Source organism: Aspergillus multicolor (assembly GCF_047715735.1).
Source record: "Aspergillus multicolor strain CBS 133.54 unplaced genomic scaffold BDW74scaffold_15, whole genome shotgun sequence".
NCBI lineage: Eukaryota > Fungi > Ascomycota > Eurotiomycetes > Eurotiales > Aspergillaceae > Aspergillus > Aspergillus multicolor.
The window spans coordinates 590720-606359 of record NW_027395966.1 but is presented as its reverse complement, the minus strand read 5'-3'; the positions used below and the strand labels follow the sequence as shown (position 1 = coordinate 606359).

General features: G+C 53.5%; 5 protein-coding genes across 5 annotated transcripts; 4 read left to right on the top strand and 1 right to left on the bottom strand.

Annotated features, from left to right (window-relative positions):
- Positions 1 to 7: 7 nt before the first annotated feature.
- On the bottom strand, positions 8 to 1044 carry BDW74DRAFT_154907 (Saf4/Yju2 family protein). The gene is made up of 2 exons (XM_073724750.1): positions 975 to 1044; positions 8 to 916 (listed from the first exon to the last, which is right to left on the bottom strand). Exons 1-2 carry the CDS (start codon positions 992 to 994, stop codon positions 118 to 120), a joined length of 819 nt encoding a protein of 272 aa, XP_073583189.1. The 5' UTR covers positions 995 to 1044; the 3' UTR covers positions 8 to 117.
- Positions 1045 to 1202: 158 nt separating this feature from the next.
- BDW74DRAFT_154905 (anaphase promoting complex subunit CDC16) lies at positions 1203 to 4066 on the top strand. The gene is made up of 2 exons (XM_073724749.1): positions 1203 to 1712; positions 1769 to 4066. Exons 1-2 carry the CDS (start codon positions 1616 to 1618, stop codon positions 3940 to 3942), a joined length of 2271 nt encoding a protein of 756 aa, XP_073583188.1. The 5' UTR covers positions 1203 to 1615; the 3' UTR covers positions 3943 to 4066.
- A 626-nt stretch (positions 4067 to 4692) lies between these two features.
- On the top strand, positions 4693 to 6373 carry BDW74DRAFT_31104 (uncharacterized protein). The gene is made up of 2 exons (XM_073732486.1): positions 4693 to 5817; positions 5880 to 6373. Exons 1-2 carry the CDS (start codon positions 4848 to 4850, stop codon positions 6317 to 6319), a joined length of 1410 nt encoding a protein of 469 aa, XP_073583187.1. The 5' UTR covers positions 4693 to 4847; the 3' UTR covers positions 6320 to 6373.
- A 3101-nt stretch (positions 6374 to 9474) lies between these two features.
- Positions 9475 to 11446, top strand: BDW74DRAFT_31092 (putative cytochrome P450). Its single transcript, XM_073732485.1, has one exon. The coding sequence runs from the start codon at positions 9867 to 9869 to the stop codon at positions 11274 to 11276; it is 1410 nt and encodes a 469-aa protein (XP_073583186.1). The 5' UTR covers positions 9475 to 9866; the 3' UTR covers positions 11277 to 11446.
- A 1793-nt stretch (positions 11447 to 13239) lies between these two features.
- Positions 13240 to 15502, top strand: BDW74DRAFT_154898 (uncharacterized protein). Its single transcript, XM_073724748.1, has 2 exons — positions 13240 to 13981; positions 14034 to 15502. The coding sequence occupies exons 1-2, from the start codon at positions 13591 to 13593 to the stop codon at positions 15125 to 15127; spliced, it is 1485 nt and encodes a 494-aa protein (XP_073583185.1). The 5' UTR covers positions 13240 to 13590; the 3' UTR covers positions 15128 to 15502.
- The last annotated feature ends 138 nt before the right edge of the window (positions 15503 to 15640 follow it).

Sequence of the window (15640 nt, the reverse complement as noted above, 5' to 3'; positions counted from 1 at the left end):
AATGTATGGTTTAAATAATCATATTATCAGATTGGCTTTGAAATACGCTGCTCCCGTAAAAGTGCCTAACCATGCCCAGTGCAAACGCCAGTAATCAGAGTAGTAAAATCGTGAATGTCATACCAGCGAAGGCTTAGCCTTCTTCTTGATGCCCAGGCTGTTTGGTAATGGCTTCTTCGCCTTCTTGACACGGGCGAAAGATGGAGGCGCCACTGGTACCGGAGTCTGCTCCGGCGTCGACTCATCCTCCACCAACCTCTTCACCTTCTCCCCCGTTTCCGTCATAAACGCCTTCCGCGCCGCCTCTTCATCCTCCCTTTGAGCCCTTAGCGCCTCCTCGTCAACCTGCTCCTGCACATGCGCCAACGCCACCTCATCCCCCAGCGCCTCATTCCTCTCGATCCTCGCATTCCTCGTCCGAATCTCATCCAACGCATCCGCAATCGCCATCTCCCTCTTCGAATCCAACATCTTCTCCTCCAGCTCCGCCATCTTATCCCGCTCAAGCTGCTCCTGCTCCTCGCCCTCCTCCCGCTCCAATCGATCCAAAACCTCCTGCTCCGTCTCGTCCGCATTATCCGCCTTTGAGTCGCGCCACGGCTCAAAGTTCCTCTTCGCGCCCTTCTCCGCCCGATAATCCATGTTCTTGGGATCTGTGAGGAATGTGATTTCGCCGCTGCATCGCGTGCATCGGATGTAAAAGCGGTAGATCGGGATCGAGAAGTACTTTTCCTCCGTCGTTTCTTTTCGCGCGTTGAACTTGCGCCCACGGTAGATGTACTCGCCGCAGGAGGTGCATTTCATTGAGAACGGGGCCATCAGTCGGACGGTTATGACCTTGGGCCCGGTGGAGCGGAGGTGTTTGGGCGTGCGGGTTATCGCCGACGGGTCGAAGTCCGGGGGGTAGTATTTCGTTCTGCGGGCGTTAGAGGGGGTTTTGTTTATGATGGTGGGAGAGTGTGGATGACACTTACAGTACTTTTCGTTCGGACATGGTTGCGGTGTTGAAGAGAGCTCAGTATGGTGAGTAAAATGGTTGTTGCTGGGAGGAGCTGAAGATGCGATGCGATCGATCTTGCCGGCTGGCGATTATCTTTCCGATAGCTGGATCATGTGATGTGGCGACCCTAAGTATAAAGAGCTACCGTACGGTGTAGAAGAGATTGAAATGGCTCTCTACTGCTGAACAATGTATTAAACAATCCCGCGCAAGGAAACATGCTGCAGCTACTTTATAGGTATATTCAGGCATATCCTGCTTGTAAATACCTGCTTGTGCCTTCGTGGTGAGCCGGGAGGCGCATTTCAATAATGTCACGTGCGCCGCTCCAAAAAAAGCAGCGACCAGAGACGCCCGCGGGGAATCAACATCGATGACCGACCGATAACACCGAGCGACGAGGTGACGGCCTGATTGCAGCATACAACTGGTTCCCCTCCTTCTGCCGCCATCGCGCAAGCTTATGGCGTAGGACCATCGCTGTTTGCTTCTACTCAACTACCCACCAGCTTTGCGTTGAGAAACTCTATTGTTTACACCTCGCGCTCGCTCATGCCGTCCACTCTCGCGAACCTCGTCCATCGCCAATCCAACCTCTTCAGATAGGCACTGGTTATGGAGAACTTCCTGCGCGTCTGGCGACAACAGGCGAAAGTTCGTGGCCAGTATGACGCCGCGATTTTCATTGGAGACAAAGTCCTTGCGTTGACAAGTGAGCTATCTCCCCGGCCTTCGCGCCCGGGCAACCGATTAACCTCATTGCATTAGACAGTGACGAGGATGCCCTTTGGCTGGCTGAAGTCCATTTCTCCAACAACAACTACACGCGAGCCCTTGCCCTCCTTTCACGTCAAGACCTCGTATCCCGGAGTACCGCCTGTCGCTACCTCGCCGCGCACTGTTACATCAAACAAAGCCAGTACGAGCAGGCGCTGTCGGTGCTCGGCGACCAAAACCCAACCCACCTTCTCCGCAGTAACAACAGCCGCCGCAAAATACAACACCTGAATGGGCAAAGCCGAATCACACTCCGAAATGCAAAGTCCCGTCATGACGATCGGGATCGCGAGGACGCTGGGAATATTCGCTATGAGGCGGGGATGTGCTATCTTCGAGGCCTCTGCTTCGCTAAGCAGAATGCTTTCGATCGAGCGCGCGACTGTTACAAGGATGCAGTGCGAATCGACGTGCAATGTTTTGAGGCTTTCGACCAGCTCATGAAGAACTCGCTCATGTCGCCGGCGGAGGAGCTTGAGTTTCTGGAATCGCTGGACTTTGACTCAATCACAGGCGCTGACCCACATATTTCGCAAGAAGCCGCGGACTTCACGAAGATGCTGTATACCACTCGATTGTCGAAATACTCGTCCCCGGCCGTCCTCACCGATGCCACGGAAACTTTATCCACCCACTACAAATTGGCCGAGAACCCGGACATACTTCTTTCCCGCGCCGAAGCTCTCTACACGCAATGTCGGTTTGCAGAAGCGCTTGAGCTGACGTCTTCGATCCTTACCACATCGCGGACCTCATTATCGGCACAGACGGGCGCAGGCCAGAGTCACCTGGGACACTCTCCCGCTGTATATCCTCTGCACTTGGCCTGCTTATACGAGACAGGAGCAACAAATGCGCTGTTCCTACTGTCACATACACTTGCCGATCACTCACCTGAAGAATCGTACACGTACCTAGCTATTGGAGTCTACTACCTGTCCGTTTCGAAAATCGCAGAAGCCCGGCGTTTCTTCTCCAAAGCGTCCTTGCTGGATCCGCATTCCGCACCCGCATGGATTGGCTTTGCCCACACATTCGCTGCTGAAGGAGAGCATGACCAGGCTATTGCCGCGTACAGTACAGCTGCGCGACTATTCCAAGGCAGTCACCTGCCTCAGTTGTTCCTTGGCATGCAGCACCTGGCGCTGAACAACATGTCTCTTGCGCAAGAGTATCTCTGTGCGGCCTATGCAATGTCCACAGGAACAGCTGCCGGCACCGTCCCATCATTACCCGCGTTACCGTCGTCCGAAGTCTCTCCCTTGGGAGGAGATCCCTTAGTCTTGAACGAACTAGGTGTTGTACTCTACCACCAGAGCCATCTTGAGGAGGCAATTGATCTTTTCCGCCAAGCATTGAATTTAGCGACATCCCTTCGATGCGAGCCAGGCGCGTGGGTGGCAACGCGATCTAATCTTGGTCACGCTCTGCGCCGTTTGGGCAAATACCCTGAAGCACTGGACGAGTTTGACGAGTGTCTGCGCATTGGGTCCGGCGGTGCAAGCCTTGGATACAGCCCGTTTCTGGGTGGAAGCGGAGGTAATGTCTCTGGAGTGGCTTCGTCCGGTGTGAGCGGCTATGAGGAGCGTGGGTTGATTGGGTCTTTGTATACTGCGCGTGGTCTTGTCCTTCTGGAAATGAACCGTACCCTCGACGCCGTCACAACCCTGCATGAGGCGGTACGTGTCCTAGGGGCCAGCGGGGGCGGCGATGCCGCAGGTGGGGCGGGCGTTGCGGGTACTCTCCTGTCACGGGCGTTGGAGATTTGGGCGTTGGAAACGCACGAGACCGAAGCTGCCTCTGAAGACAGCTCTCGGTCCGTCAAAAACATAACGCGATCGCGCGACAAAGGCAAAGGCAGAGCAGCCCGACGACGAATAGCCCCAGACGACTCGTTTACCGAAGAATGGACGGACGAGGTGGCAGGTGGAGTCCCAACCGGCCATGGCTCTACGAACACGACCGTCGATGAAACAATCGAGATGGAGCTAGACCAAGACGCAGAGCGGCTTCTCCGCGACTCTGTCGAACGTGTTCGCGGCGGACACCGTGGCCGGCGAGAACACATACATCAGCCGCTGAGCAGTCCAGAAGGAGAGGTGCAGCAAGCACCGCCTCGCAGTCGAGGGGGCAGAACAGCACGTTCGAGCCAGGCGCGATCATAAGTATTTTTACGGAGTCTTGATCTGTACTTGGGGCGGCGTTTGGCCTGTTTTGCATCCGGGTTTGGAGCATGCATGGATGGCGTAAATAGCAAATAGGCAATAGACGATAATAATCCTTCTCTACAACTACCTACACATCTACGGTCTCGTTCTCTGTAATATAGTAGCCTAGCATAGCCGCCTCCAACTTGAGGCAGCACCATTATTATTGTTCTGGTATAGGCCACTATATTTAACAGAGTGCTGACCCTGGGGCCCTCCAGCTGGACCCTCATGGACTTCACGGAGTATCCCCGTCTCCACCAGACCCTTTCCCTTTCTCCACAGATTACCCAATGCCATTCGCAGCATTTCCATGTCATTGGCGGCCGCGTATGGCGATCGGCTTGAGCCGCGCTACTGCGTCTCCTTAACTGTGTGCTAAGCCTCAAATCGCGCTTCAACTACCACAAAGGGCAAGGTTGTTGTGGCTTACGCGTGGATTTTACACTGGCGGCGTCATCAACTGCTCCATACTCGCTCAGAGGAGCCTGAAACAGTGGGAATCAGACCCACGAACGGGCTACTGTTGAGCAGGTGGGCAAAGATCAGCTAGGGAGCCAGGGACTGTCTGTCAAGCTGTCGATGGACAGATCATCGTGGACTTCACTCGGCTCTCCTGGACTACCCAGAACAAGGCGGAGCGTTAGTGAATGGGCCTCTTGGACTAGGAAGGGTCGACCATGTCCTAGTCACCTAAATGAGGAAGCCTCGTGGCCGTTAATGTTACCATGGCTTTCTGGACTTCTGCTCAGTCAGTGTGTTACTCATTTCGCATCCTTCATCCCTTCATCCATTTTCATCTTACTTGCCATACCACTTACCAATAATCGCTCTTCTTTATGCCCCAGATACGCTCTTAGACCATGGTCGCTCGTTCCCGCTGGCTGGGCGGCAGCCTACTGGCCTTGTGCTCGCTTTGCACCCTCGGCTTCGTTGCAACCTTCCTGCTTTGGTTCGCAGTGAACTCAGACAGAGATTACCTCCACCCTATCCTCACCCAGGTCATCCCCGCCGGACACTGTGCATGTGAGGCCGCAGCCGTGTTCGAATGCAGCACCTGCTTGACCTGCTCACATCTGGACCGGGTCGCGGAAACCCCATCTTCAACGGCGGAAGCCTGGCAATTCGAGTACCCGCGCGACGCTCAGAATGTAGCGCTCACTCAAGGCCAGTGCGCCGCTGGATTTCCTGGTCTTTTTGAGGATGTTGCTCGTGGCACAGCATACTGGCGCACGCAGGGTGGCTTGTCATCCGACGAACTCGACGCTATCCCCATACACCATGGAATGGGCCGGGCAAAGATCGCGCGTGGAGAACTGTACGTGATATCTGTTCGCGCGCGCGGCAAGGACCACCGACGGAAGATACTCGCTGCGCTGAGCGCCATGCACCGCGCGCTGATCGGCGACCCTGAGCGTTCGACGAGGCCCGACATCGAATTCGTCTTCTCGATTGAGGATAAGCTCGCCGAAGTTACGGACTCAATGAATCCTGTTTGGACGCTGGCTAGAACAGCAAGCGAGGAGGCTGCGTGGCTTATGCCGGATTTTGGATACTGGGCTTGGGATCACCTGCATACTACGATTGGACCGTATGATCAGGTCGTCGAGCAGGCTGCGATTTATGATGATTTGCCCTGGGAAGAGAAGCAACAGCAGCTGGTTTGGAGAGGAAAGCCGAGTTTTGCGCCGAAGCTGCGGCGGGCGCTTATGGATGCGACGCGCGACCGGCCGTGGGCGGACGTTCAGGCTGTTGATTGGCATCATCAGAAGCAGTCTAATGTGCTGAAGATGGAGGATCACTGCAGGTATATTTTTATTGCGCATATCGAAGGTATGCTTCTCTTGCCTGGTTGAGACGTCGTTGAATCAAGCTAATACAAGCTCGGCGCGTAGGACGGTCATACTCAGCGTCGCTTAAATACCGACAAGCATGTCGATCGGTCATCGTTGCGCACCAACTGCAGTATATCCAGCACCACCACTACCTCCTGATCCCTTCCGGCCCATATCAGAACTACGTCGAGGTTGCCCGCGACTTTTCGGACCTGGCAGAGAAGCTGGAACCGTTGCTAGAGGAGCCAGCCCGCGCAGAGGCCATCGCAAACAATAGCGTGCGGGCATTTCGGGAGCGTTACTTGACCTTGGCGGCGGAGGCATGCTACTGGCGGGCGTTGTGGGATGGATACGGGAGCGTTTTCAACAGCTCACAGCCCCAGCCAGAGTCAGTGCCAGAGATGGAGTCTCGGCTAGGGAAGAGCAAGCAAGAACAAGGGCTCCGGTATGAATCGTTCATTTTGCGGGGAAGCGAGGAAATGCTGGAGTTTCATTCATAAAAAAAAAGTAGAGTAATAAGAAAGACTGCGTTCATTCATGGCATAGAGGCGTTTGGCACACACATACAATACTACTGGAGCATCTTTGGAGAACTGCATAGTAGGGACTAGAAAGTAGGTTGGCGAGAATAACATTCTGCCAAGCACCACACGCACTGCACTACGATTATACCTTGCAGGGATGTGCGGCAAGGAGAGCTCTGTCCTCCATACTCCGTAGCTCGGCTGGTCTGGGCTTTTGCTCGGTCCCATGTGGTAGTTATCAGCAGGTTACGCGGTGTCCGTGATACGATCCCGAGATGCGATAGCGATAGCGACGGAATTTGACTTACGATTTGTGTTAGTTTCTTCCACATCTCTGTCCCTTTTTTTTGCAGCGACTACTGGAGAGAACTTCTATGGGGTTCTAGGTAGGTCACAAGCGTTAGCCCACCTCACCGTTCTCATTATCCTCTCCAGACCGCAATTTACACAAGCAGAGCCGCCGAAATCAACGATCGCATCCTGGCCCACGGGGTTTTCAGAGGTTATCCTGGCGATGACCTTCACTTTGATGCCCTGCTTTACTCGGACAAGCATGGAGCTTCAACGTGGAACGAACTCCTCATTTACTAGGGTCCAGCCGCAAAGCGAACAATCAACGACGCTTCCCGCTCGCTGCTTTAATCTCGTGTCTCGCCAACAGCTTCGCAGCATCGGACGTGTCCTTCAAACCGAAACCCTCCAGACGCAATGCCCCTTTTCTTGTTGTCGTCTGTCAATACCGTGATTGAGTAAAACGTGGCCATCGAAATGACGCTTTCCGGCATACCTCCGCGTTTCCAATGACGATTGCACACCCGATGAGCAGCAGAGACGGCGAGGAAGCGAGGCAGTAGAGAGCGGCTTTATGGAGAATTTTTTGTTCGGTTTCCCACGGTAATTGTGCGCGATGCAAAGCGACTCAATAGCCAATGGTGCCAGCGATTACGCATGGGCATGGGCATGGGCATGGGCATCGGTATCGGTATGGCAGTGGCAGCGCGTGCATGACGACGGAAGTCAAGGCCGCTGGGCGTTCACGAGCAGTAGCCGTGCGCAGGATCTTCCTTCACCGCGCGCTTTAGTGTCCCGTGCATCGCGGACGGCGGCGTCCTCGAGACCGACCGTATCGTAAGGGCTTTGCGCTCGGTGCGTCAACCGTCGTGGTGGCGGGTTACTGGCTGGGACGGCGGAGTTTAGGGCGCGTATTCCGTTAAGAACGGGTAGCTTGGGACGCGTATCGCGGGAAGGAGGTATCGCGGTAATGGAGGATAGGAGTCGTGGGAGGGCTGCCTTACTTCGAGGACGGCATGGTGAAAGTCACGCGGGCGTTGCGGGTTCTGTCGATGATTGCGGATGGGTGGGTCGGTGTTATTGTACCTGGCTGCGGGCGTGTAGTGTCGGCTTTAAAATATTGAGGTTGGGAGTTTGATCACTTGCGGGAAAGGCGGAGAGCGGAATGGTCCGCTTTGCAATGAGGGGTGCGAGGGCGAGGGCGAGGTTGAGGGTGAAGGCAAGTTTGATGGCTAAGGGAGGAGTTTCTGGGTGGAACAATCATAAGCAAACGCATTAAGCTTCTGCCAAGAGTCTTCTTGGAGTGATGAGGTGGGATGTAATGTTGTAGATAAAGAGGTGAACGGCTCGAGGCGGGGTAATTGATAATCTACCTAAGATGAAGCTATTCGGAGATCATGATTTCTGGGCAGAGCTAACCCAAAATGAAGGCGGCGCTATGCGGCAGTATGCTTCAGCACAATAGAATCTTGTACGGAGTAGATAGCTATGATTGTCTTTATGGAGGATTCAATGGTTTACTGCGGCTTACTCTATCTCTTGATAGGTGCTAATATGGCCCGCCTATGCTTATGATTACCACTGTGTTCAACACTGCCTAGAGTCATTAGTCCTTATGCACATGCCTATTCTGACCCCTCTTAGTCAGCGCTATTCACCGTGTACAATGTTATGCACTGTGGACCCCATATTAGATAGCTACTCGGAGCGACAGCCCCTTCGCTGTTATTGCTGCTACAAAGAGGGTGGTGCCAAGGATCTACGGCTGAGCGGTCTGTGCTGTGTATATTGCCTGCTACTATGTAGCCCGGAATACCAAAAGCACAAGGAAGTGGTCCTGGAGATAATTAGGACGAAAACCCAATGGTTTCCGTCGGAGAGGACGACCGAGTCATCAAGACTCTATCTCATGGAGGATTGGAGACTGCTTGTATATCCGGCCCGCGTATCAGTAGACTCAAATCACGTTGACACCGTTGGGCAAGGTTAGGCTCCCACCTCGGCTCCAAGCTGCAAAGTGTACTCTGCAAACGTTGAATTGGTGGATGGTCTTGCCTTGAAACCTCCGGCATTACCGTAATTGAAGCGACGCTTCGCTCTTTCCTCAACCCATCTGCCTACCAATCTTCCTTGATATTATGATCCTCCCGGGCTTCCTGCGTACCTGAGAATATGCATCCTCTTCTACCTTACCGATGAACTGGCCCGCTTTCGCGACTGTCCCCGGATTCCTCGTTCCCCACGCAACCCCGCCAGGACTCGACTTCCAGAGATAGTTTGAGAATAATGAGGCCCCTTATCACGTCGCGGCGACCCATTACTCGCGATCCAACATTTCAGCCGCTAATTTGCGATATGCGGCAGCGATCACTAGTTTGGGGGTGCCATTGTCTATTCGGCTCCAAGCACCGCGGACCATTCAGGCCTGACGCCTGTTTTGTGGACTAAGTTCGTTCTCTTACTTGAAATTGGAGATAAGTCGACTTGCCTTGCACCAGTGTTGCGTCCTCTGCTAATCGGCATTGTGTCAAGTAGATATGTCCTACCAATGGAGAGCCAAGACCGAAAAGAACCTCCCGAAAAGTCAGAGACTTGAGAGTTCAGACTCAAAACCAGTCGAAACCACCACCTGAAGCTCCTTACATACTCATGTATGACGAGGACGTCATCGGCATCGGCTTCAAGCCTCGAGTATCGAAAGAGCACTAAACCAAATACGGGAATGTCGACTGTCAAACCCCCGCTGTTAGAGATGATGACAATGTACTCAGAATAATGGCCCCAACCCCCTCTTCAGCGATCTTCTGGACTCTTCCTTCGCTCAGACCAAGCTCAGCTCACCGATAGTCGATCGATCACTGGGGCCGAGATGACAGCTCAGCCAGCCAAAGTCGCCATCACGCAGAGTCTGCAGCTTCGACCCACGCCGCTAAGCGTCACTCGTTCCGGACGAACCCATGATCTGTGTGACGATCTCTTGGCCGCCCAATGATGCGAAGGGCCGAGTTGAAGAATGAAGAGCACCGAGCGACGCCGGGCGAATCAAGCGGCTGATTATTCGAGCTCTGCATGATCATCGTCATGGCTGTGGTTTAAAGCTGAGCTGGCTGCTGGGGAGCTGCCCCGGCGACCGAGATCTGAAGTCTTGCTCTTCCGCGGTTCACCTACACTCATCCATCTATACCTTAATATCTAATTGACGACTCTTTGTTTACGTTTTTTGACTGCGATAATGCCGACCCCCATCCCGCAACCGAAAGGCCTCCCAGTCCTGGGCAATCTCTTCGCCCTCGACTCGAAGAACCCCTGGGGCTCATTCAACAAGCTCGCCGCGGCGTCGCCATCTAACCGTCCCATCTTCAAAATCAGCATTCTCGGCCATGAAATCGTTTTCGTGACCTCTGCCGCCCTCCTTGAAGAGATTTGCGATGAAACGCGATTCCGAAAATGTGTGACGGGGCCAATTGTCGAAATCCGCGCTGCGGTTCACGACTCGCTCTTTACGGCTTACCACTCTGAAAATGAGATTTGGGGAATAGCGCACCGAATCATGAAGCCTCTAGTGTCTCCGGAGGCAATCCAGGGTGTGTTTGCCGAGATTAACGAGACAACAAATGACTTGATCAAGAAGTGGACGGCGTCTTCGAAACAGCGCGTTAACGTAACGAATGATCTCGATCGGAGCAACCACGAGGCGAACATGCTAGCGTTTTTTCACCAGAAACTGTCTATCATGAACGGCAGTGAGCCGGCCGTTATTGCATCGTGCCAAAATGCGACCATGGAAGCGCTGAAGCGCAGCTCGCGACCGAAGTTCTTGACCTGGCTCATGGGTCACCAGAAGCGCTACGATTCCGAAATCAAGATAATGCGCGACTACGGCGCGGAGATCGTGCGCAAGCGCCGCGAAGAGCACCCCGACGGAGGGCCCAAGGATATGCTCCACGCCCTCCTCCACGGCGTCGACAGCGAAACCGGCAAGAAGCTCTCGGAAAGCCAGGTGTTCGACGAAATCATCAACATTTTCATCGGCAGCGCAACAGCGCCCAACCTCCTCTCCTTCGGCCTCTACTACCTCGCGAACAACCCCCACGTCATTGCCAAAGCCCGCGAGGAGCTCGACGCCGTCGTCGGCACCGGCCCCTTCGAACACGCCCACCTCTCCCAGATCCCCTATACCGAGGGTATCCTCCGCGAAACACTGCGCCTGTCAGCCACAGCCCCGGGCTTCAACATCGAGCCGCTGCCGTCCCCGGGTAACGAGCCCGTTCTCCTCGCCGGCGGCGAATACCAGGTCTCGCGCACGCAGCCCCTCATCGCGCTCCTCACAGCGGTAAACCGCGACCCCACCGTTTTCGAAGACCCCGAAGCCTTCAATCCCGAGCGAATGGTTGGCGAAAAATATGACGCCCTTCCGTCCGGCGTGAAGAAGGGATTCGGCAATGGCAAGCGGCAATGCTTCGGAACAAGGTATGCATGGGAATGGAGCTTGTTGGTTCTGGCGCGCTTGATCAAAGAGGTGGACTTTGAGCTCGCGGACAAGGGATATAAGGTGAGTAACGAGGGCGTCAACTATAACGGGGCATTTAGTACGAGGCCCCTTGGCTTCTACTTGCTTGCGAGTCCAAGGGCTACGGTGTGACTACCTGAGTTGAGCCTGGGCTTGGGGGCAGGGCTCGGGTCGAGTTTGAGGTTGGTCAATTGAGCTTTTGGGTTGAATATGAGTTGCAGTGTGCTTTGATGCGATACAATTCAGTGGGATGAGATATCTTTATCATTGCTTAGTGGAGATGAATAATGTTTGCCTTGCAGCCTTATTGTTTTGACTACCTATGGACTATGTTTGCTACTTGTATGGCTTTTGCACAGTCGCCAAAATAGCACAAGAGGGTGGGTGAAGTATCTGGGTGCGATTTCCTGGAAATTGAGCCCTTCACACACTCTTTGCCTTCCATAACTCTGCTACCGGGCCCGATCGCGCATGCGCCAGCCATTCTATTCCTTTATCTCCGATACCCTCCGACACAACCATGGGGTAACCACGGGAAACAGCAATAATACAGTTCTGTGGTATGGATATCTTCTGCTATTATAAATCAAGTTAGGCTAATGCGCTCAACCACAGCGGAACCCGGGTAACTATCCGAGGTAGTCCAAACCTCGTAGTGTCTTTTCTCGAACGAGGCTGCGATTACCACCAGGATGTAACACAGAAAGTCCCAAGACGTATCGGAACATGTCCCTCGCTATAGACTGCTGTACCGGGGGCTGTGCTGAGTCGCGATGAGCAAGCTTTCCCACTAGTCAGTCTGTTCTGGTGGTGGTCCTGCCTAATATATTCTTCCCCAGTTTGACAGACAAGTGCCAATATCCGATCTGTGATGCCTAAGTGACCCAATCGGTGATAGTGAACGAGTTGCACAGCCCCGCCAGCCAAAGCGTTTGGTGGCGTTTATGAGCATGTTGAAGGCCCGAAAATGGGAATGCCCTTCCGGCTGGATTAGAATTGTCTCGCCGTCTCTGAAGTCGAATGGTCTGGCCGTATCTACAGCCGTACTGTCTCTCAACCTCACAGGTCTAAGTCCATCCGCTCTTGAGTAAAGCCTACCTATTTTCAACTGATTAGACTGATTTCACTGATGGCAGATGACCATGGCTGCTCCTGCTCCTCCCTGTGTCTTACCTGATGCTCCCTTCCTTTCTAACGCGCCTTCACCTGACAGCGCACTTTCGAAACCAGAGACTGAAGCCAAACGGGCAATCACTGCAAGACACCTCCAATCAGCAACCCTGGAGGTTCACCGATGTTTATCAATTCCGCGATCGCACACGGTGACTGCCTCTGGCTTGCGCCTAAGCTGCAGGTGGCGATCCTCATTTCCGATTTCCAAAGCTCTGTCACCAGATCAGGCCTCAACTACAGTCCCCACTGTTGGATTGGCCTGGCTCCGGCAACTAGGTTCATGAAATGGAGCTACTTGACGCAATCAACCTGCGTTCAACCGTGATGTCATGAGGCCTTCCAATTCACCATCAAGGGCTTGAAGGTCTGGCTCGTAGACGTGGCCGCAAGCCACCTACATCCTGAGAGTACGCCTTGTCGCAAAGGTTCAACGGCCACCGCTCTTTACGCTACGAGCCCAAGCAGACTTCGTGAATTTTCTCCATATAAGGGTCTGGCCGTGATGGTCCTGGGCCCGTTGGTGGCTAGATTCGCAAAAGACGCACCCGCACAGTCCCGTTTGGGAACATCTTTGCGCTGCCCAACGGTCAAACCAGGTTTGACTTCCCACCAGTCGGTCATGTCTTACTTCTCCCTTGCTGTGCGCTGTAGCTAACATCTGCTACTTTCCGAGAAACTGAAGCGGACAAAGTGTTTAGCTATGGCGCCCCCAACCAGTCAGCTATGTGGTGCAGCCAGCACGAAAGCAAAAATAGCTAGGACATTAACCAAAGTCAAACGACGGTGACCAGAGACTTGAATTTTCCAAAATAGACCAAAACAGCAAAGCACAAAAGAAACACCCAATCGAAACCAGCGATCACTAGAAAAATCAACGAATCTGACAGTCACACAAAGCAGAACCTAACAAGGCATAATGCATCTACTATCTAGCACCTTTGACATCGACAGTGGACTGGTGGAATTCTCCCAGTGCCACAGTTTCCGTCGAAACGAGTGGCTTTGTGCATTCATTCTCCTCTCCTGTCTCGTCGAAGTCATCGCCTTTCGAGTTTAGTTTGTTGTTCTTTGAGGACCGACTTCGGTCTCCTTCGGTCTACGGGTACGGTAACAAAGCACGGTGGTCTATTTCTGCCCGCTACAGTTTGAGGCATGCGCGAGTCTTCTCTTCAAGGCTGCTTTGGATGATCCTTTTTGGTTGCTTCAGAAAAAAGTTCTTGGTCGGTCGGCCTGATTTCAACCTCGTACATCGCCTTCATAAGTTCCCTTCTTCATGCCCATCCCCTCACTTAACGTTAAGGTATCTTTCAGCCTCTTTCAATATTTCCTCCCCTTCACTGCCTTCGAGATGCCGAAAAGAGCTAAAAGGGCTAGAAGGGCGAGAAATGCCAAGCCAGTCGTCCCGGCGGCGACTGGCGACGGTAGTTCCTCAACCCCAAACAACGCGAATAGGAAGAGAAAGGCAGAAGAGACTCTAGATAGCCCGCGAAGTCCCTCACGTCCGAAGATCGAACAGTCTGGAGCCGAGACTGGCACTGCACTTGAGCAAACTGCGGACCCTACTGCCAATGACTCCGCTACGAAGGACCCGGAGACGGCCAAAGCTGAGGCCTCGGAAGACAAGATCAAATCGGTCTCGACGTTTGTCCGCGAGGGGAAATTTCGTAAGTACCCCGTGCTCAATTGGCTGCTTATATTACGACTAATATAACGCAGAAAGTTGGTGCACACTCGTGGTATCTGAATTCGGAGAATTTCAGTCACTCCAGGAGATGGAAGACAGAGTTGAAATAGCCCGTGAAGGACATCGAGCCCGTGAAGGGATTCTGGAAGCTATTTACGTCAGTCTGAGGGCGAGAGGTTTCCAATACTGCATCGTCATCCACAATCCGTATACAAACCAAGCACCGCAGCGTACGATTGCACACGAATGTATGGAAACTTACATCAATGAAAGCCGACGAGCCCTCGAACTCGTCCTCATGCCCATCTGCGAGCCGGTGTGGGAAGAAGAGAAGAAGCATCCCATGCCGGACGATTTCGAGACGTTCTTGCCCCGCGCAGTGACCTATTTCCGACTTGTGCCTGAAACCGGGACCCTCGAGCTCTGCCCAGAATTTGAAGCGACTCTCGAACCCGAGTACACTGGCGAACCTGTCGACTGGGGCATGATTATGAAAGGCTGGATCGGCGACTTTCCGACATGGAAGTTGTCAGACGTCAAGAGCTTTCGCGTGAATACTGCAAGCAAATACATCTACGAGGTTGAGATTGACGGCATGAGTGAGCCATTGATCTACAAGTTCCCGAAATCGTCTTATCATGTTATGGTGGAGGTTGCGGCGCTGCGGTACTGCGCCGAGGTCAATATCCGCGCACCGAGAGTGGTAGGCCTTATTGGTGTTGATACCGAATGGGGTGGATTGCTCATCACCAAGATTCCGACTGTATTCCAGCTTGGGCAGTATGGTGGTCGTAGGGACCACCTAAAGCCGAGTCTTTCTGATCGCAGACGGTGGTACGCGCAGATCTCCGACGCTGTCCACGCTCTTCATCGCCGGGGCCTGATTTGGGGAGATGCCAAACCGGACAATGTAGTGATCGACGAGAAGGGTGATGCAGTTCTTCTCGATTTCGAAGGGGGGTGGACTCGAGATTGGATCGATGACGAGCTTGAGGGCACGAAGGAGGGAGACTTGCAGGCATTGAAAAGGATTCGGACATTTTTGAAATTGGATGATGAGGGAGGCAGAGGCTGGCTTGAGACGCTGACCTGTAATATCCGTTCCTTGTGTCAATGGCCCTCCTAGAAGAGGGGGTTTGTTTAGAGCTTTCTTGTTTTGGCTGCGTATAGTACAATTGAGTGATTCTGTGCCATATTCACCTTCCCTATGTAGGCCCGTGGAAGATCCTCCTCCATGAGCTCATAGACTGCTCTAGAATGCACAACTAAGACACGACCATCCCGGAAAAAGTGCTCTTATGCTGACTTGGGAAATATACTTTGGGAATTATGAGCCCATGGCCATGGCGGCAGTGCGGGTTGTGGGAGAGGATAGCCTCCAACACGCCGCCACCACTTGAGTTGCGTGTCTCACCAGCTGTAACGTGTCCGTGGTCCGTAACGCCCTGTCTTGTTGTTCGGAGTGGCCCTTGACCTGCCTGGTGGATAAATACGGGTCAGCGTCCCCCGCAGATTCCTCTCAGCACCAACCCGTTCTCCCTCCCCCCTTGGAGCACCAGATCTATCTAGGTATGTCGATGCCCTCCATTTCCGTGTCCGCAAGCTCACTCTGTCTGCTCTTGCTACTAGTCCCCCCCCC

Coding starts and splice junctions, on each gene's coding strand:
- BDW74DRAFT_154898 (XM_073724748.1), top strand. CDS start 13,591: ATGCCCATCCCCTCACTTAACGTTAAGGTATCTTTCAGCCTCTTTCAA. Junction 13,982..14,033: donor TGTCCGCGAGGGGAAATTTC/GTAAGTACCCCG, acceptor AATATAACGCAG/AAAGTTGGTGCACACTCGTG.
- BDW74DRAFT_31092 (XM_073732485.1), top strand. CDS start 9,867: ATGCCGACCCCCATCCCGCAACCGAAAGGCCTCCCAGTCCTGGGCAAT.
- BDW74DRAFT_154905 (XM_073724749.1), top strand. CDS start 1,616: ATGGAGAACTTCCTGCGCGTCTGGCGACAACAGGCGAAAGTTCGTGGC. Junction 1,713..1,768: donor CAAAGTCCTTGCGTTGACAA/GTGAGCTATCTC, acceptor TCATTGCATTAG/ACAGTGACGAGGATGCCCTT.
- BDW74DRAFT_154907 (XM_073724750.1), bottom strand. CDS start 994: ATGTCCGAACGAAAAGTACT. Junction 917..974: donor ATGTCCGAACGAAAAGTACT/GTAAGTGTCATC, acceptor TAACGCCCGCAG/AACGAAATACTACCCCCCGG.
- BDW74DRAFT_31104 (XM_073732486.1), top strand. CDS start 4,848: ATGGTCGCTCGTTCCCGCTGGCTGGGCGGCAGCCTACTGGCCTTGTGC. Junction 5,818..5,879: donor TTTTATTGCGCATATCGAAG/GTATGCTTCTCT, acceptor CTCGGCGCGTAG/GACGGTCATACTCAGCGTCG.